This window comes from Tachypleus tridentatus, chromosome 11, assembly GCF_004210375.1.
Source record: "Tachypleus tridentatus isolate NWPU-2018 chromosome 11, ASM421037v1, whole genome shotgun sequence".
NCBI lineage: Eukaryota > Metazoa > Arthropoda > Merostomata > Xiphosura > Limulidae > Tachypleus > Tachypleus tridentatus.
Genome location: NC_134835.1, coordinates 30857994 through 30879468, shown reverse-complemented (window position 1 = coordinate 30879468; position 21475 = coordinate 30857994). Strand labels below are relative to the sequence as shown.

General features: G+C 33.6%; 1 protein-coding gene and 1 long non-coding RNA gene across 4 annotated transcripts in view; one reads left to right on the top strand and one right to left on the bottom strand.

Annotated features, from left to right (window-relative positions):
* The window catches only part of LOC143231861 (protogenin-like), a 103221-nt gene that overhangs the window by 35410 nt on the left and 46336 nt on the right, over nt 1-21475 (bottom strand). For both annotated transcript variants that reach the window (XM_076466600.1, XM_076466601.1), the window contains exons 4-10: nt 11719-11866; nt 10797-10930; nt 8198-8329; nt 7547-7717; nt 6983-7258; nt 5188-5322; nt 3149-3301 (exon numbers count right to left, since the gene is read on the bottom strand). In XM_076466600.1, coding sequence (XP_076322715.1) covers nt 3149-3301; nt 5188-5322; nt 6983-7258; nt 7547-7717; nt 8198-8329; nt 10797-10930; nt 11719-11866 — 1149 coding nt within the window. The remainder of the gene's footprint in view (nt 1-3148; nt 3302-5187; nt 5323-6982; nt 7259-7546; nt 7718-8197; nt 8330-10796; nt 10931-11718; nt 11867-21475) is intronic.
* LOC143231862 (uncharacterized) overlaps nt 14063-21475 on the top strand; it is a 29475-nt gene continuing 22062 nt past the window's right edge. For both annotated transcript variants that reach the window (XR_013017242.1, XR_013017243.1), the window contains exons 1-2: nt 14063-14496; nt 15274-15361. This is a non-coding gene — a long non-coding RNA (uncharacterized LOC143231862). The remainder of the gene's footprint in view (nt 14497-15273; nt 15362-21475) is intronic.

Sequence of the window (21475 nt, the reverse complement as noted above, 5' to 3'; positions counted from 1 at the left end):
GGTATAGCAGGAACAAACAGCTATCCCCTTCTGCTTTACCTATGAAGTTCATACTTGATCACTTCACACTTATGAAGCAAAAATTGTGAAGTTTTTCACATACAAAAGATATTTTGAACACACCTTATCTCAACAATGAGCATTGCAAAGCCATGGAAGATAAAGTCAACATGGTTGTTCAGTGTGGATTTAGAGTTGAATAATATTTAGTCAGGCACCACTTTCCATGAAGTGTGATCTCTGTAAAGACTGTATAAAGGATGGGCCCATGAAAAAAAAATAAAGCATTAAGAGAGTCTTAGAGCCACATCTCAAGTTGAAGAATAACCACAGGTGGAAGGTGAAAACCTGAGAAAATGATGATATGATGTAAATAAATGTAAATAATGTTAGGGGTCATACACATGCCAATTGCAGAATTTCCTCCAAAGGCCAATGAAGAAAAGAATCGAGGGAAAAGAAGAGGTATCAGATTTGATCAGTAGTTACTCTGAATCAATTCCAATGGGAAAAGGACAAGGATGAAGAAGCCAAGTGAATCAAACAACAAACCCAGTACTGGATGAAGAAGACTGCCAAAAGGATAAATAAATAGTCAGGAACCACAGAAGGAAGTCAATACAGCAATGAAGGTCAGGAATAGGACAATAAGTCTATTTATATCAAGATGAGATGAGAAACAGAAAGAATGAAAATAGGTGAAAAGGAGGAGTTGCCCTCTCAATCTCCTAATGTTTTGGGGAGGAAGGAACAATCCAAATAAAAGAGAAGATATGTATGCAGGTAAAGAGTGCATGTAATGTCACTGTTGAACAAGTCAGACTGACAATAACCTCAGAACAAAAGGAGAAGGAAATACACTTTAAGAAAAAGTTAAAACATAGAACACGAAGAAATAGGTTCAAATGGAGGTAATATAATTGAATGCAGGACCACATTAATGTTACAGTCAATAATAATAGGTAGACAGGGCAGACAATGAATCTAGAAGGAACTGTTTAACATGGTAGGACAGATGAACCAAAGTCTATATGTTAACAGGAAAGACAAAAAATTATGGGACAAGGCTGCTTAATAACCTGAAATTGAGGCGAGTGAAAACCAACAGTCAAAAAGTCATATATGTGAAAGAAAACTGTGGATATATTTCTACAGAAGAAAAATGCATGAATTGAACCAAATGGAAAGCCATACAATGGGAGAAACCAGATTTCTTCATCAAGGACCAGACAGAGACCAAGCATAACAATAGAGGACGTGAACTGTGGGTTACAGGGAAAAGAGGAGACTCGGGTCAACAAAGGCAGTCAGAGAATAAGGGTAGTGGTACCAGGATGGAATAACTGGAGTTGGAACAAATGACAAAACCACAGTTGAGCCAGCCAATAGGCAGCTGTCAGAAAAACCTAGTATGGAGTGGCAAGGATTAGGAAATTACCCAATGAAGCAATCAGATAGGAGAATAAACATATGGAAATTTGTGTGACCAATCTTGGATACAGGCATCAAAGCCAAAGCTTGAGAATGAAGCATGAGGAGGTTATTTATGATGTTTTATAAACAAGGGGTTTGGTATATAACTAAAATGCAACTCATTCGTTGGCTACTCTCAATGGAACGTTCCACTGCACACCTATCGTGGAGTATACTTATGACCATCTCCATCTTGCTCACGTGAAGACAGCAATACATCATTGTCTATATCTATACTTTGCCAATAAACTTCAAAACACAGTCAGTATAACACCCTATTTTCATGTCAACGTATTTATTAGACATAATGAGCCATTTATCCTAAAATGACCTATGAAACATGGATGAAAACACTGTTGGACTTAATTCATCACTGAGCTGATCATTCATATTCTGATATGGAGTTATTCCAGTCAGAACTCTTTGTGTAAACATACACAATATCTTTGAGATGAAAATGTTTGGCCTAACACAAATACTTTTATTCTGGAAGCTGATAAGTTTAGACAGAAATTTAGCTGGTTTCATGTGGGCTATAATAGGGTTATTTACTAACTTAGCAAATACTATGATCCATTATTTATTGTTCATGGTTGATGAACCAGAATAGATAACCTTTTTAGTGAGGGGAAACAGTGGATTTTTTACAGGATAAAGCTTACCTCAAAATATTCATACTCTGTGCCCCAAATGTGCTAGGAGCAGCTTTAAAAGAGGCAGCTAATCTTTAAAATGTTTTTAGAGTTGATAGTACCTCTTGAAACCCCAGCCAGGTTTACACACTATATGCACTCATAGCACATCCTTGGAATTTAAAGTTGTGTTTTTTACTTTTCCTGTCAATATTCCCAAGTTTCACTGATTACTTCATGTGGTATGTGTGTAATAAATTATAATTTACTTTACTGTTCTTCTGTTTCATTAAGATCTCATACGCACTTACAATTGGCAGCACGTGGTGTGGCTTGTGAATACAGGTTAAATTTAACACCTGTATATAGATAAACAAGACTATTGACGAGAACTCTCCTGATTAGACATTCTTTTCCATTCTGTAACTTGTACACACGTTTTACATCTTTGTTTGTGTTTGTCTTAATCAACGGTCATAAAGTAAAAATACACCTAAGGTAGGGGATGCTATCATATTCCCCTTTTCCTTTATTATTAAAATAGTGTGACTGTTCATTTCTTTATAATTAAAATTAGTTAGATAAAACAATGTTTAAAAAATCTATAACCTAAAGTAGTTTCAAAGAGCTTACAGAAAACACACCAATCTTAAATAAATACAACTCTGTATTATTCACTTATTTTAATGCTAAAGATTCCAATGCTTCTGTTTCTCAAGCATAAATGTAACTTAATTATTATACTAATGTCTTTTGTTATAAAGGTCAACAGTAATTAGATTTTGCATTTATGACCCGATTACTATTACCTTTATTTATTTTACGCTGTTGCATAATTATTCTAACTTGGGCTATTAATCCAACGAGAAATACTGTAAATAAAAAAACTTAAACTAAGATCACGAAAAACATATCAATTTAAATAGTTTTACAGAACTGATTAAACATGACACAACACTGCAGAAGAGTCACCAAAAAAAAAAGTGAAGTGCATGTTCATTTAATATGCTTCTTATCTACATAACTGAGAATAGTAAACATACCGTCCTCTCCAGTTGTATGATAAATTATCTCTGACTGCTCACTGGCACTTCGTCCACTATATGCTCGAACGTAAAAACTATAATTGGTGTAAGGTGCGAGTTTCGTAATAACCTCACTAGTGTTGATTGCCACCACCTGAGATTCTAATTCACCTGCTCGAAAAGATACAAGAAAAAAAATTTGAAAAATGAATTATGAATCAAAAATGTTAATAATTTTATATATTTGATTACATGATATAAAATCAACTTGTAAAGTTAAAAATGTTTGAATAAAAAAATTTAAATCCAGAATTATTAGCATCTCGCAATAAATGGTATTTCACTTCTAAATAACCAGAAGAAGCTACAACTGTTTTTGGATTGATGGAAAACATAAACAATTCTTTAAAACGTACAAAACAAATAATAAAAGCAGTAAGAAAAGTATACACAGACAAATATATTTAGAATAGTGGTTTGGTATAACCTGCCACAGTTAAAAAAATTAAAAAGTAGGATAACTAGATAAAAGTTTTATTAATGGCAGAGAAGCCTTGTTTCACTGACTTTTCCTAAATATTTCCTCATAAGCATTACTGACCTTTTACATGCTTCTTAAATTTCAGTCCTATCTACAGGCTGAATTAGAATCAAGAAACTTCAATAGATATTTTTCATTAGAAATAATTTGGTGGAATTTAAAGTGTTTAGTCTTGGAAAGATAACAAAATAATTCAACCATGGCTCAGAAGTGTGTGAAAGGTTAAATGGCTTCTTCCTGAAAGAAGCAGTCATTCTTCTATCTGTTTGCTGGAAGGATAACCATGGTTTTTATGCGTGTTAAATGATTAAACCCTTTGTAAAAAAAAGCAGTTATCCCTATGTTGTTTTTTGCTGAAAGAACAACCATTGAAAGAGACAGTTATTTTTCCCATTTATTTGCATGAAGACTCTAACGTTACTATGCGAATTGATATTGGAAATGATTTATCACATGAGTGAATGAGCAAGTGGTTTATTCTAGGATATAAAACCTTAAAACAGTAAGAATAATAAGATAATCTTCAAATCATGTTGATACATAACTTTGTTGTTGTAGGTCAAACTTCTTGAAGCAATGCACATATGGAGCATCAAAATGACTTGTTTACACAAAATTGACAACTTGGCAAGTATCAAGACATCCCTTGGATAAAGCTAAATATAAATTTGGGAGTATTCACATCTATTTCAAATTTATGATTCAACTTATGGTCCCAACATTTTATGGTGAAACTTTCTTACTTATGTGAATCATGATTATTTAATTAACTAACATGATGAGGATAGAAAAATGTTTTCTTTGTTTAAAGCTATGAAGGGTGTATTAATTTCTGCAGATCAACCAGAATGTGATGAGGTAGTCTTCAATTAATGAAACAACACATACACATAAAAGAGAAATGATGCTTTCTTTATCTTCTTGGTCTCGCAATATATGAAATTTCAGTCAGTCTGTTAAGAATTAGCAGTGGTCTATTGACAGTTTTGAGTTTCTAACAAGGCATTTGTGATAACGCTTTAGTAAAACAACTTTGCTGTAAGCCATTGAAAGTATTGATTTATTGTTTGAATCACCTAATTAAGAATGTTTGTTCAAATCTTTCTGGATTCTTTCTTTGTCTTATGTAGTATTTACTCCTCTGAAAAGTTTTTTTTTGTGATGTTTTCACTGTCTAAGTTCCCTTTTGTTTTAAATATATTTCATTTGTGTATTTTATTTCAAGTCTTAACATTTACTTTCATTCAGTTTTCTTCAAAAATTAATGCAGTATCCAACAGCGAGCACTAGTTACAACGTAGGGTATTTTAACAAGTGGCTGAGAGGCACAGGTACAAGCCTCTGTATTGTTGGGAATAAAAAATAAACACCTTTCGTGCTAGTAAATTAGACACATTTGCACATAAACTTTTCTGTGTTGAGAATATTTCTTATTTCAAATCTCACTTAAACTAAGAAATGTCCAGGTATAGAAAAGAACTGAACAGAAATTATACCTAGTGGCAAACATTTGTACCTGATACTGGAGCAAAATGAACAGTATAGGCTTGGATGTTCTTGCTATTAACTGTAGGAGGTTTCCATGTGAGCAACACTGAAGAGCTTGATAAAGTTTGAGCCTTCAGGCCATGTGGTACATCTGGCTGAACACCTAATGTTCAAAAACACATTCTTAAAGAAAGAACATGTTTACTCATTGGGACAATTTACATCCAAATTAATAACACAACACTCTGTTAACTTATTAAAAGAAACATCATACAGTTGATATTCTGAGTCTACAAAAGTATACAATAATGATGGATACATTTCTAATTAACAAGTTCTCAAATCGAAAGTTTATCTCCATGAACATGACTTACTAAATGTAAAGTTATGACCTTTATTTATAGAGTTAAGAAAATCTCATGTTTCCAAAGTTTTTGTATATTTTAGAAACTTTCTTCACGAAATGTATAACTTTATTTTCAACCTTTTATTGCAATAAATATTAAAAACATAACAATTCACCATTACTTCTCTTGTGCTAGTCTGTGATTACTATCAATTTATATGACTATTTCATCACTTAAAGACCTATCTATGAAATAAACAAAATAATTAAGTCTTGAAATAAATAAGGGATCATGCAGGCTACTAACACTGAAACAAAATTCTTTTGTTGAATACATTCAAAAACTTGTTTGAATATATTATTTACATATTTTCTTAAATGAATAAATACAATGACTTGCTAGCATACATAAAATTATTATTTTAAAAACTTTTGATCCATAAATATTAATTTATTCAGAGTTAATTTTGAAACAATGGAAGAAGTTATCAAAGCTAAATGCAAATGATGATTTAAAATGTGCAAAGCTTGTGCTAATTTGAAATGAAATTAGAAGGTTATTTTCAACCTGAATGGCACGTTATATGTAACAAGGGCTAAATGGCTAGGACAGACTCTGAGCATTCAGTCACAGTTATCCTCAAGTTAGAACTAATAACCAAAGAGAAGGCAACCCATCAGCAGCACTCTCACACCAACAACACAGAGTGTCAGAGCCAACCTTTGAGTTTCTGAGGCCCAAAGGCAGTGTAGCTCATGGACCTTGTTCTGCAAGTCAAATACAATTGTTCAAAAACACAATATTATGACATCAACATATGAGCTAGTTGACTGATAAAATGGGTCCACCCCACTTGTATCTTTTCTATTATGCCATCATGCATTTAATCAACTGTATCATGTCAACTTGAGCACATATAATCAAATTGTATTCTCTTAAATTGGTAATGGCACGTAGTTCAGAATATTTTATTTAAACTTCATGCACAGGGTTTAAAGCAATTGCCTAGCTCTTGCTTCCCCACCAAGACTGGCTCTGCCAGCTATTACTTTCATAAAGTCCTGAGTGTATTCTATTATACTACAGTTCGAACTGAGGATACTTTGATCTGCAGCTTAGTTCACTTACCACTAGAACACGTAACATAATAATTATTTGCTTGCTTCTTTATTGTTAAACACAAAGTTAAACACTGGGCTCTCTGTGCCCACCTCAGCTATTGATTCTTTTAGTATTTTGAAACAGAGATTAAGCAACAAGCAAACTAGTTTCTATTAAATGAAAATTAACAAAATTAATATACACTTTTTATATACTTATTTTATCCTTCTGGTTGCTTATTTAATAAGAAGTGTAATTTAACTGAAATTAAAAAGATACACTTTGTGTAATGGTTCCCCTGAGTATGAGATGCAAGTATTTCACTCAAAGATGCATGACACACAGATCTGAAAGGTATCCGAGAGAGAAACACACCTGTGCTTTTCACATGGAGTCGTGCAGCCACTGACGCTGTACCAGCTTCATTATGTGCTACACATTGGTAGATTCCTGAATCTGACATCACTGTTTGGGTAATAACCAGTTCTCCATCTGTTTTAAATTTAATACGCCCATTTAAGTACATAGGCTTTCCATTTTTCAGCCACTGCAAAGATGGAGGTGGAATTCCACCCACAACACACAAAAAACGAGCAGTTTGTGGAGTATATTTCACCATGCTTACAGGAACTTTCATGAATTTTGGTGGAACTAAAAACAAACAAACCCCATCATCAGAAAAGAAACAAAATATAATTAAATCATAATCTATAGTTTGTTCAAACCTACATGTACAACATAATTCTCAGGTAAGTAATGAAGTTATTTTTATTAATATGAGTTTATCAGTTGTAACTTTACAACCAAGTCCATGTTCTCATTACTTGTTTTTAATGTGTTTACATAAGGAAATATGAAACAAAAAACTAATTTTTACTTATACTTTGGACTAATATTTTTGTGTCTTGACCTGAATATTTGTACAAATACTAAATTTACCATGAACAGTTAATGTTGAGCTCTGTTGTGCTGTTTCAATGTCCTCACTCTTAGCATCTCTCACAGTTGCTATGCATAAGTAAGTCCCAGCATCTTCAGTAGTGACAAAATGAATCACAAGATTGCCTTGTCCAAGTAGTGATATCCGTTCATTTGGAAGTTTCTGGCCACCTGAGTAAAATAGAACTTATCTATTTTCAAGTGTAAAATACTAGGATGCATATAATCCACAATAATTCTAATAGTAATAATAACAATCAAATGAAAAACTAGGCTGTTAATTTATAGACATCCACACACATACATACCCATTGAGCCCTGAAAAATGTTCTTTTTTTTATAATGTTTAAAAATAAACTAAAAAAAAAACTTTGTATTTAACTTGTATGCATTCTGTTTGGGTAATATTTATATTTCTTCTGAAAGACAGTAATATTTTTAATGTATTCAGAAATTCTGTTCTAATGAGTGTGCACTAAAATGAAAATAAAGTGTCTTTTAACTCTTTTTTTTTTTATATAACATCTATAGAACTTCTGGAAAAAATATTTCAAAGTCTATAATTTTACCTTATAGTGTATTAATACAAAACAACAATTCACAGAAATATTATAAATGAAAAACTAGTATTTTGAAACAAGCACAAGACACCTGCTCTCTTCCAGGAAATCACTGGCATTGGTGAACCTGTCACCAGGCATTCCAGGACTGCAGTTTCATTGGCAACCTTCACCACCGATTGCGAGGTACTAAGGAACTGGATTGGATGTGACTTTTGTGGGCCTAAATCAAGCAGAAAACAGTAGCATTGTCTACATCAATTTTTATACTATGGATAAATAACTGCAGAAAATCAATCACTAATGCTTTAAAGAAATTATACCAAACTAAAAGATTTTCTCTATACAATATTCCCTTTTAATCACAGTAAAACTGGAAAGTACTCTCAAGAAAACTAAACAAAACATACATATGGTTGCTTCAAACTGCTGATTAGATAAAGGAGTTAGGTTTAAATACTTTCTTTTTTAATACATTTGGATCCTATGATTTGGTCATAAGCCATCAAGTACTGCTCAAATGAACAAAGTTTTTAACAGCTACTCAGTTGTATAGTTGGCTAACTTTACAGTAATTTCACAAATACTGGTAAGAACATTGACTTTCAGTACAGTAAGATATCTAATAGGTGTCAAAACAAATATAGCACTAACAAGTGGAAAGGTGAAGACACTCAAGTTAAAAATGGTTTGTTAATTTTGTTTAATTGGATATTGCTTAGGGCTCAGCAAGAATGATTAGCAATAACTGAATACAACTTTCTGGAAACTAAGCAAATAGGGAAATGATTAATTTATTATTTTGACTGAAATATAATTTTACTATAATAAAAAACAAAAAATGAGGAAAGAGAAACCAATATGACTGCCAATGAGGTATAAAATAAAATTAAAGAATGACCCAGCAAAAAAAAAACAAAGTTTATGTATGAAAGCATCTTTCAGTGAATATCCTTGTTTCTGGTAGCACTTACACATTTAACCTTATAAGAATATACAGATGACAATTGGATCCATCAATACACATTAGATTAATTTGTTTTTTAAATGTATATTAGGCTTAGCAATCAAGCAAGAAAGCTTCCCATTGGATAAATTCAAGAAACTAAAAATGAATATATTGATATATTAATTATTGAGTTTTATGTACTATTTTTCATGTTTTCAACTGGATAATGACAAGACTTAGGATTCCCACTCAAACTTCCTTCCGATTCTTTAACTCACTCGCTGCCACATTTACAATTTAACACCTTTCCCAGCTTATTTCTACAAACAAAAAATATGTTTTAATGTTCCCTTACTTACCTGAAGCTTCAAACTACTACACTTTGGAAATTTTGAGAGGGAATATCTTTTCTTCACGATAACACAAAATTAAAACCTGATTTAGTAGCACTCTGGATGAGGGGGAGCATGCATTGCTTATTGTAGTGAAAAAAATTTAATATTATTTGCATCAGTTTTTAATTACTAGTAGATGTGTGAACATCAGTTGTTATAAAGTTTTATTTGATTTTAATTTCTAGGTTTTGTGCTCCATCATATTCCATATTATTTACTATATACCTTAGTACTGTATTATTAACATTTTTTAAATGAAAATTAATTAGTCATTGGAGTTAAGTTTCTATATTACTTAGATGAGGCTCTATGTTGAAAAAGAAAAAAAACAAAACATTATTCCTGCTGATAAAGCAGCAAAATTTTACATCGAAAGACAAAATTGGAAAGAACAGATTTAAAATATTTAATGTTAACCATACAATTACAGACTTGTTTATATTCTTTTCAATAACTATGGTGACACACTCTCTATACTGTTTTATGCCTACAGGCCACACATTGCTTTATTCCAAGTAACTTTATATTTCTGGTGATTGCAATACACAGTGTAAAAAACAAATGACCAAAATGTATCTCAAAATGGCTGGTATGGGTATTAAAACTTTTATCAAAATAAAGTATAGAACAATCTTTTGACCTTCTTAGGTCATTTTCAGGTTAACAAATGAGATTGCCTAAGAAGGTCAAAAGATTGTTCTATACTTTATTTTGATAAAAGTTTTAAAACCCATACCAGCCATCTTGAGTTACATGTTTACTTCAAGTGGGTTTCTCTTCATCGTGAAATGACCAAAAGCACTTAGTGAAATCGTTCATTCTGGATATAAAATAAATAATTGAAATATATTCAATTAATGGTATTCAGCAGGATTTGCACCATATACTGGAGAGATTTAGATATTTCTAACAAAGAAATAATAAAAAAACTTTACTTTCCAGATAATTTAAAAAACATTTTTACTTAAACCTTTGACCTACTTTTCACTATGGAAACTTCATCAGGGGTTGTAGATAAATAAACCCTTTATGGTGGCATTTGTGTTATATTTTGTGTGTGTGTGACTCAAAATCCTGTAGTAAACAACACTATGAACCCACGAGCAACTTCATTTACAAATTGTTTAGTAAAATCTTTTAAGAAAAGCTAATGGAGGTGGATGGTGCTCATTGGTAGTCCTAGTTTCAATCAATCAGCATTAAACTCCTCATGTCACTATTACAATAGCACATTTGGTTGCAGTTCATATAAGTACGTCTTTTTTTCATCAAAACTAACAATACATTTAAATCAGCTAACTCTGATGAGAAGTGTTGTACTAATTCTCAAAAAATAAAGTTCCAACCTGATTTAACTGCTAGCACAGCATAGCTGCTTGGCCTTGTACGTGCTGGATTGCTAGCAATACAGCGATACCGTCCTTGGTCAACACTGGAAATGTTAGTAATTTGTAGGATACCTGAGCTTAGCAGTGTATACCTGAAAAAATTTCATAAATAAAAATGACAGAGGTCTAAATCCAAAAAATAAAATAAAAAATTATAATAAATCGTATTCAATATATTTCCAAAATATACTTCTACTGAAGTTGAGTATCACTTCCAATTGATGAAGGTAATTTATTCAAGAAATACAGAACACTATTGTTAATGTTGTTTTTCATGTTATAAGAACAAGTAGCTCTGAAGTTTTAAAACTTTACTTCGGATTTTTAAAATAGCAAAGACATCACAAGATGCATTTAATACAAGTTTTAGGCATAAGAAAAGGATATTAACATTACCAATTAATAAATTATTTGTTATACAATAAAAATATATATATATATATATAAATACAATGACAAAAACTCTAATACCTACTAAACATATAAGATTACAATTTACTTATTAAAATGTCAATACTTAGATATTAACACACATAAAATGTTAATTAAAAGCATATCAAAAATGGTCTCTACTGATTAATGAAACCAAAATGCATAAAATACTTCTTATAAAAATGCATTCCTAAAATGAAAAGTTTAACCACAAAAAAAACTGTCATTGTTCACTAACTGTATGTAAATTTTTCAATTTTAATGTCCAATGTAAAAAAATATGTTATATATGTTCAATGTAAAAATTTATATTAATATACATGAATATCAAAAAGATACTAATTTTATTTGATGTTAAATCACCATATTCCAGTGACTAAAAAAAACAACTTAAGTGACAAAACATGGGATTCTTACAAACTTTAACCCTATTAAATTGTCAACAAACCTGCTGCTGTTTTGAGGTAGATCCTGGCCATCTCGTTGCCAGGTGATTACTGCAGAGGGAACAGCGCTAATTTGGCACAAAAACTGGGCAACTCCTCCTTCTGTCACTGTCAATGACTGGGGCTCTGATGAAAAGTCTTTTACCATTCCTGAAAAGACAAAAAATTATGTATGTGTTAAGATGATGTGGTCTGTTTGCACCTAACGAGCCTATTGGGCCAATTTCAACAAAAATTTGTATGTAAACACTATGAACTATGGAAAATGTCCTAAGTAAATCAAAATTGAACTTAAACTTTTTTATTTCATAAAGCCTTTTGGTTATTTACTCACATCCTTCATAATTATGACTCTTTCATATTTATTTATTCCCTTTCAACATATAAATTTTACGACGGCGTGTTTACTTTCTGTCTCTCTCTAAAAACCGCTTTTAATATGTCAAGTGAATGTTGGTTTGAACTTAACGTGCCCAGGATGTTGGTGCGATGATTTACGGTTCGCGACCTGTTGCCATACGTTGTAAGACAGACTGTAAACTCACACCATTTGATTAGAGTAGCACCAGAACTGGCGACGGATGCTACTGACTAGCCGCTTTTCCTCTAGTTTAACAGCACTTATACTTTGCCCAACTATTCAAAATAAACTTTCATATTTATACTAGTTGTATGAAATTATACTTCGAAGTTTTAAAAGGAATTGTTTAAAGATCTAAAACCTTAAGTCAATTTTGTTGAAAACATTTATTACTAGGGCTTCGCATCAAGTTAAAAATTAGCTGACCAATAACTAATTTCAGAGAAACTGAAAAATCATGCTGTTACACACGTAATGTGCACGCACTCAAACACGTTCATGCCGTAAGTTTTATGGAAAACGCAACTGAGAACGAAAGCCTAAAATACACCGATCTTTCATAAAGAACAGTCGTGTTTGTTTACAGTATGTGTATAACTGATATGGCTGAAAAATTAACGCCACTGTTAATTATTTCAGTGTTGTCTTACAATCTTCAGTTCTTTTGTAAATCATATTGTGAATATATAGAACAAAAATACTGTCACGGCAATTGCGCAAAGTAATTTTCCAACCTTTATTTAAAAAATAAAAACAACAACACAGTAATAGGACTGATTACGGGGTACTGAAGCAAGAAAATTACTTAACTGACAGCCCTCATCTCAACTTGTGTAGACTACAGAAGTTCAATCACGTTTATGTTCAAACGACAAACTTGCATGCCAAAACAAATTATCATTCTTATCAAGGACGTATAAACTACCCAATCCATTCATCAATATTCCGTACAAGTTATAATGTGTGTATAAGAAAAACTATATTCTTCGTAATTAAGCACAAAGCAACACAATGGACTATCTGTGCTATGCCAATCACGGGTACCGAAACCAGGTTTCTAGCATTTTGGAAGAACAAAGTAAAGATTTGTGTTCTAGAGTCTAGACTACAAATAATTCTTTAGTATCTTGTCAGTTGTAATACTTTTGTTCATTTTCATTTTTGTCATTTGTTACCCAGAAGTCATTTGCTAATTATAAAAAGAGCTGCAATAAAACAAGGGATAACGCCCCCCCCCGTTAGTACAATGGTAAGTCTAAGGTTTTAAAACGCTAAAATCAGGGGTTCGATTCCCCTAGATGGGCTCAGCAAATAGCCCGTGGTGGTTTTGCTATAAGAAAACACACACACACACAAAGGATAATTGAACATGCTAGATGGTTATTTTCTTTGTAACTGATTTTTTAAATAAGCTGCAATTATATCATTGCAAAACCTAAGTCAAGATATAGGAAATTATTAATAGCTCTTTATTGTTGTTTTATTTTTATTATCTTGCTGATCTAATTACAATTTTAAAATATTAGGCTTGTATTTTCATAAAAATGAAAGGTATCATGTTGTTCCAAATTTTCATGTTAAAATTTTTAACATTGCAACTTTTTATTCATGTTGCGGCACCCATTAAGAGAAAAAAAAAACACCTCTAATTTGGGCTTTAACATTTAGCTACAACTGTGTTTGCGTGAGTTGAAACATTTGCTTTGTTCCTAAACAGCAACAACATACAACACGTTTCGTAATTCACGACTGGTCTACGACACGAATTGTTTGTTCAACTCATAAAAAAAAAGTTTGTACATATTTTCAGAAGCTAACTTTCATATTTGAAAGCAAATTACTAATAAATAACGCAACACATTTTCTGTGGCATGAAAATAACACGGTGAATAAAAAAAAAAATTAAATCGCACACTTTTAAAAATCTGCATGTATATCAATAACAAGTAATATTAAATATAAATATATGAATTATATTTCACTACATAATTTCAGATGTATTATTCACAAGTTTGGTACTATAGTCCTATATTTATGTTGTTGTTTTTTTGCACAAGTATCCCTACGAGGAAAAAAAAAGGTCTTTCAATTCTGAAAGGTTTTGCAGCTGGCTTTGGTTTTCCTTCCATTGTGACGCAATCCAAACGATTGCTTCTTGCCCTTTCTTTTGACTTCGTGGGGACGGGACGAGTAAAAGAAAGTAGTTCCGGTAATTCGCTTCTCTAAGGCTGCTGTGAGAGACAGGCCATTCTGCTTACTGCCGCTGTTCCCGCTGTTTCAGCAAGACCAGTTAATGGTTTTCTGTCCCCTGTTGTCGTGCAAGTCCCCAGAATGTCCCGCCCCAGCAAAGAGAAGAAGGGAAAACGAGCACAGGAAGGGAGGGGGTGTGTGGTAGCAGTGACTTACAAAAGCAGCCAAGGTCGGGATGAGTTATTTGTTTTACAACTTCGTACGTTTTAAAATTAACAATACTATCAACTATAATGTTACTAGAATATTTTAACACCTTCTTAGAGGTATGATCATATTTCGCAACCTTTTTTGTTTTTTTTTTTTTTTTAAATAAGGGAATGCATGGTTCACAGAAAATATTCGCATGGGATCGAGAATACGTTATATGCTTTTAAATTATAACATATTTTTAATACCGAAAGACAATTCAAATTTCTACTACCTATATACAAATAACACCAAAAGCGAAAACAAAGATCGTTCTCAAAATATTTTAAAATCTCTGTGGCGCATTTTTTTATTGCTTTTAAACCGTTCAGTGAAAATTTTAAGTAAATACTTACGTGAAAGAAATGAAAAACGTGAAATAATATTTTAACAAATCGTGCATTTCCCACCCCTTTGAAAACCTTTACGTTTTTCTTTATTGGCAGAAGTGGTATAAAATACGGGATTACAAAGCAAAGAAAACGACGAAGAGTCGATTACAACACATAGCAGTTAACGTTGCCAAGCGCCTTAGTTGTCAAGATTTGTAGTACTTAAGTTGTACTTCAATTTCATTCAACCGTTTCTGTAAAACCTTACTTACGTAGGTAGCGTGGTTTGAGTGTGCCACAATTCCAGTTGCACACAGTAACATGAGATAATGGTTTGAAAATTCACCACTACACTCAAGTAACTTTTTATATATATTATAAAAGACACGATTATCTTAAATAACTTTTTTTTTTTTTTTTTTAAGGAAAGTACCTCTTGGAAAATCGATGTCACCTATGTCGAATAATTTCTTCTTAGAGAAAAACAAACACGTCTTTAGTGAACAAGATAACGTAAGTAGCCACGCACTGCTTTATTAGGCATCGGTAAATCAAGAAATTTTTTTTTTTCTCTAAAGGTTATAACCCTGGTTCGATAGCTCTTTAGCGAATACTGAAATTAAAGGCGTAGGTTTGAAAAGACATAAAAAGAAAAGTGTACAATTTATTCATTAATGCCATTTATGAAGTGAAGTAGCGATATTTGGTAATTATTTTATGAGCCAGGTGCAAACAAAACCAGGGTAAATATTCTCAGTTAAGTTGTCACGGTAACGAATAAATGTGTGTTTTCTTATAGCAAAGCCACATCGGGCAATCTGCTGAGCCCACCGAGGGGAATCGAACCCCTGATTTTAGCGTTATAAATCCGGAGACATATCGCTGTACTAGGGGGGGGGGTATGCTGAGCCCACCGAGGGGAATCGAATCCCTTATTTTAGCATTGTAAATCCGTAGACTTAAGGTAACGAATAAAATGGCTGTAACTGTCTACATATGCAGTGATAATGAGAAACATTGCAGGGAAATCACTATGCCGAAGAGCTTTAAATAAATAATAATAAAAATATCTGCACTTCACATACATGTCAGAAGTAATTTGGACAATAGAATCCTATTGCTTTAAAATAAATCTAGAATATGTTTTAACACTCCTACGAAAAGACGTTTCTAGTCCTGATTTCTCCAAGCCCGTTCCCCTGGCTGTGGTTTCGCTAGATAGTAGATAGGGACAGTGGGAATCTCGTTAATCCATTCATTAATGGATTTAAATGGTAATTTCATTTAAATACAAAATTATTAGCCTAATATTAATGACCTTTCAAGTTACTCTGGGGCCTATTAGGCCCCACTTTTCGTAGGAGTGTTAAAATGTAAATTACCCATAATCATTTCAAGAAATTAAAAACAAATATTTTCTTAGATCGCGTTTACATTCACTAAAGTCAAACGATGGGTTTGTTTTTTTCTTTCACAACATCAACATTTGTTACGTATTTAATATTTCAAACTATCCAAGAACTCGATTACTTTCGTATAGGTGATTATCTTCCTTCATGAATAATATTTACTCTCACATAAAATAAGATACCATAACACTAGTTATTACTAAAGATTCTTATTTTAGTAAATTATTCAATAAACAGTTCAATTTCAATCAATTACATCACGTATCGGAAATTATTCGTTATGACACAAATAAAATAAAAAAATGTTTTTTTCTCAACAAAATATACTATTTTACAGTTTTATCAGCAATGGTGCCCTAGAAGATGCTTTTAATATACCTGACTACCGACGGGATCTGACAATTTTCTGAACTATTTGTGCGTCAAATTACTTACGTGTCCATGGCTTTGTTGGTTATATTCTCTCTAAAACGTAGGAGTTATATAAAAAATAATCTCCCGATGGGCCAAAGATTGGAGATTGTGTAGATAGCCCACTTGTACTGATAACATGACACAAAAATGCAGTAACATCAAAAATATTAAAATCCATAGCACTGCTACTTATTGAGATTCTATATATATATTTCTACATAGTGAGTGATCTATTCTACTCAATTCCAACTGGAAAATATTTTTACACTAACTAATACTACAAGCTTGACAAGGCCTGGTGGTTAGAATCATCGTCTCGCAACTTGCGAGTTCCAAACCAGTCACTGAACATGTTTGTCCCTTTCAACTGTGGGGGCGTTATAATGTCACGGTCAATCCCACTATTCGTTAGTAAGAGTATCCCCATAATTGGCGGTGGGTGGTGATGACTAGCTGCATTCCCTCTAATCTTAAGCTGCTAAATTAAGGACGGCTAGCGCAGATAGCCCTCGAGTAGCTTTGCGCGAAATTCAAAAACAAACAATCAACCGTAGGGATGCTATAAGTAACGGTGAATCCTATTTTTGTACGTAAGGAATAGCCGAGTGTTGGCGGCGGATGGTATTACCTAGCTGCTTTCCCTCTAGTCTATCACTTTTAACTTAAGGAGAGCTAGTCCAGATGAGACCCAGTAGTTTTGCGCAACAAACAAATAGTACTGCAACAGGGAAAAACAGAACATTCACACAACACGATATGATATAATATTCCCACAGTTAAGTACGATATAAGAACACGTCAATAATCGGAACCCAAACAACAAAAACGGTTTGTTTGGCAGTTAATCGCAAAGCTAACCCAACTGACCGTGCTCTCTTCACTGCGGGTATCGAAATCTGGTTTTAGCGTGTTATGCCCTCAGACTTGCCGCTGAGCTACCGGGAGCAAAACCCATATTTACTTAGTGGGCTATACGCCCTGCGCCCACTGCGCGGACCGAACTAATTCAGAGGCAAGAATGTGTTTGTGTTTTTCTTACAGCAAAGCCACATCAGGCTATCTGCTCAACCCACCGAGGGGGATCGAACCCCTGATTTTAGCGTTGTAAATCCGGAGACATACCGCTGTACAAGCGGGGGGCCAGAGGCAAAAAAAAACAAATGAATTGTTTAACCATTATTAAACACTATGAACGATAAACTTATAAATGCATCAGTAAACGGGTATGTCGAATTTATTGACACACAATATTCTCATGCACGTGTATTGGTATTACTAGATTTGAAACTCTATTTTCTTTTCGAGAGATAAACGATAAATATGTTCATGTCTGAAGATGTATAACAAAACAAACTACTAATGTGATCTAATTTACATCTATATTTATCAGTGACAGATCTGGGATTTTATCAAAGAGTTCTGACAGGATTAAACTTAGCATATCTGAAAATGGGGTGTCTATTCCAGCTGGGATGTATGGAGATCGGTTTTGGTTTGTTTTCAATTTCGCGCAAAGCTACACGAGAAATATTTGCGCTAGCCCTCCCTAATTTAGTAAATGCTACACTGGAGAGAATGTAGCTAGTCATCGCCACCCACTACCAACTCCTGGTTTACTTTCTTACCAACGAATATTGGGATTGACCTAACATTATTACGCCCTTATAACTGAAAGGGCGAGCATGTTTGATCAGATGTCTTGAGGGGGGAGGGGCTGAAGGATCATCTGGTGTAGTCTACGGTGCAAAGTATTTAAATCCCCTTATAACTGAAAGGGCGAGCATGTTTGATCAGATGTCTTGAGGAGGGGGGGGGGGCTGAAGGATCATCTGGTGTAGTCTACGGTGCAAAGTATTTAAAACGCGATAGGAAAAAACAACTTTTAATTAATTTATTGTCATGAGGGTCCGCAGAAATTTTTTCCAGAGAGTAGCAAAGTGGCGCGAAATTGTGAAGTTAATAAATATTCATATAGACATGCTGAATGAATAAAGATGACGAGAAACCCACTTGAAGTAAACATGCATTCTGAAGCCGTCTGGTATGGGTATTAAAACTTGAATTAAAATAAAGTACAGAACAAGGATCAGTTGCAAACTCTCTTTGTTCACCTGAAGATGACCTTAGAAGGTCAAAATATTCATTGTTCTGTACTTTATTTTAATTATGTTCTCATTTTTCCAGGAAGGCAAGTACGGACGTCCATGTTCAGGTTTATTATTTTATGAAATAGAGGAAATCCTTTAGTGGTTGCGTACGTTATACAGACATCTCTATTCGTACGTGGATCTTCCTCAACCCACTGCATGTCATCATTCAGAATCACGAATACTTTAACGTATACTAACCTAGTTTTATCACAATCAATCACAATGTGCTTTATTATAATTAGGTACATAGGACATATATATATATATATATATATAAGGTCAGAAGTAAATGACCTCAAATTTATTTAAGCATTTAAAAGCGCACAACAACTTTTTTTTACTGCTCGAGTAAAATACGCACATTTACTGTCATACGTTTTACTGATTTCAGTATTTATTGTTTACAAAATAATTGGAATCCATGAATTCAAAAGGTAAATTCGACGAAACCTTCGAAGTCCATTTGCGTTGGCCCGGCATGGCCAGATGATTAAGGCACTTGACTCGTAATCCGAGTGTCGCGGGTTCGAATCCCCGTCACACCAAACATGTTCGTCCTTTCAGCCGTGGGGGCGTTATAATGTTATGGTCTATCCCACTATTCGTTGGTAAATGAAGTAGCCCAAGAGTTGACGGTAGGTGGTGATGACCAGCTGCCTTCTTTCTAGTCTTACACTGCTAAATTAGGTACGGCTAGCGCAGATAGCCCTCGTGAAGCTTTGCGCGAAATTCAAAACAAAACAAAAAACAAACCATTTGCGTCCCCGCCATTATACCTGACACTTTTAACTGAGAAAGTTTGTTTATTTGAAGTTAAGCACAAAGCTACACAATGGGCTATTTGTGCTCTGCCCACCACGAGTATCGAAACTCGGTTTATAGGGTTTAAGTCCACAAACGTATCGCTGTGCCACTGGGGAGGAGCAAACGAGAAAGAAAAGTCCGTGTGTTTGTGTGCGTCTTTATAGCAAAGCCACATCGGGCTATCTGCTGAGCCCACCGAGGGGAATCGAACCCCTGATTTTAGCGTTGTAAATCCGGAGACTTACCGCTGTACTAGCAGGGTGCAAAGGCAGTCAGAAATTACGCTAACCTCGTTGAGAATTGTGAATTTCTGAATAAAACTTAAGATTTTTTTTTCCCATCTAGTTTTGTGTAATTTATGCTTAAAAAGCTTCTCTGCTCTCGGTAAAATACACCAGAAACGTGCTGGCAACATCTCAAATAAATAATAAAAACGCAAAAAATACACGAATTATGCAAAACACTACAGTTCTGCGTAACAAACAGGACCGTTTCGGTGCTATTTCTAACAAATGTTTCCCTTCAGTTGCAACACCCAGCGTTTTTTTTGTAAGTTAATTGTTTACTGACAGCACTCCTTAACCAGCCAATCAAAACCCAGTTGCTCATTCGAAGTAACTGTATACAGTAAACCGGTCACTTGCTAAGATGTACAATAAGTTGGAGGGAAGCGTGAAGTGAATATCTTCGTTGATTCCAGGATTATAAAAGGGGTATTCAAAACCTGTAGAAATGATGCATTACTTTCAACAGATCTCAACGTTCCTGTTAACCGGAAACCTTCTGTACTTTCTTTCAGCATCAATTCTCTTCAAAAAGGCTAAGTAACCATCACTCTGCGCAACCCTGCCCAACAACTTAACGGGTATTAAGCAGATAAGAGCCATATTTCTTAAGCAAACTCCATCTTTTGTTGCTCAACAGCACAGAAAAACGCTTTTAAGATGGAAACTAGCCCTTTATCAGCCTACCTACCGTCTGTTGGAAATGTTCTCTGTGCCATTGCGCAATCTTACTCAAAACAATCAATGCATGAGTGATGGATCTTGTAACAATGACTTGTGTCATCTCGCGAATTCGGTGGGAACATGATATGACCTACACAATACGGTCATATCAAAATACAGGGGTAAAGATACTCTAAGTTTTTCATGGTTACGACTCGCAAAATAACATTCAACAGATTTAAGCTAGACACTTAATTTGTGAATTAGCTTGTTGTTTAAGAATGTTTTCATTTTACGATATTTACATTAAAACACGAGTTATCAACTGCTGAGATGTTAAGAAAGATACGAAAACAGCCGTAACAACATTTTTAAAATAAAAATAAATAGGAAAGTGATTTATAAGTTTACCATCTCATGACGAAACAATAAACACAGCGACACCTATAAGAAGAATGAAGAACAAGTATTAAAAAGTAAAATAGTTTTTCAGTTTTAAAACACTAACTTGGAACACAGCATGAACTTAATGGCATATGATGACACTAGAGCATTACGAATTGCCTGGCTTCTGGTTTACTTATCCCACTAAATAACTTATACCAATTTTCAAAATATTGTTTAAACAATACAACCAATCTAAGTGACAGGTTGATATAACGTATCTTGCTAGTATTATATTATTACTCCAAGTGCAGACATGTTTATTTTGACTTTTTTTTCTCCTATTCTGACGCTCGTACTATTGTGACAATGTTGAGACTGGGTGTTAATGACATAATAATACTAGCTTGCCAGTTATTGTAAGAGAGAATACAATAATAATTTAACAGACAAAACACAAATAAATATTCGGTGTTAAGATAAAGTATTAAAGAAAAACAACTTAATGTTGTGTTACGA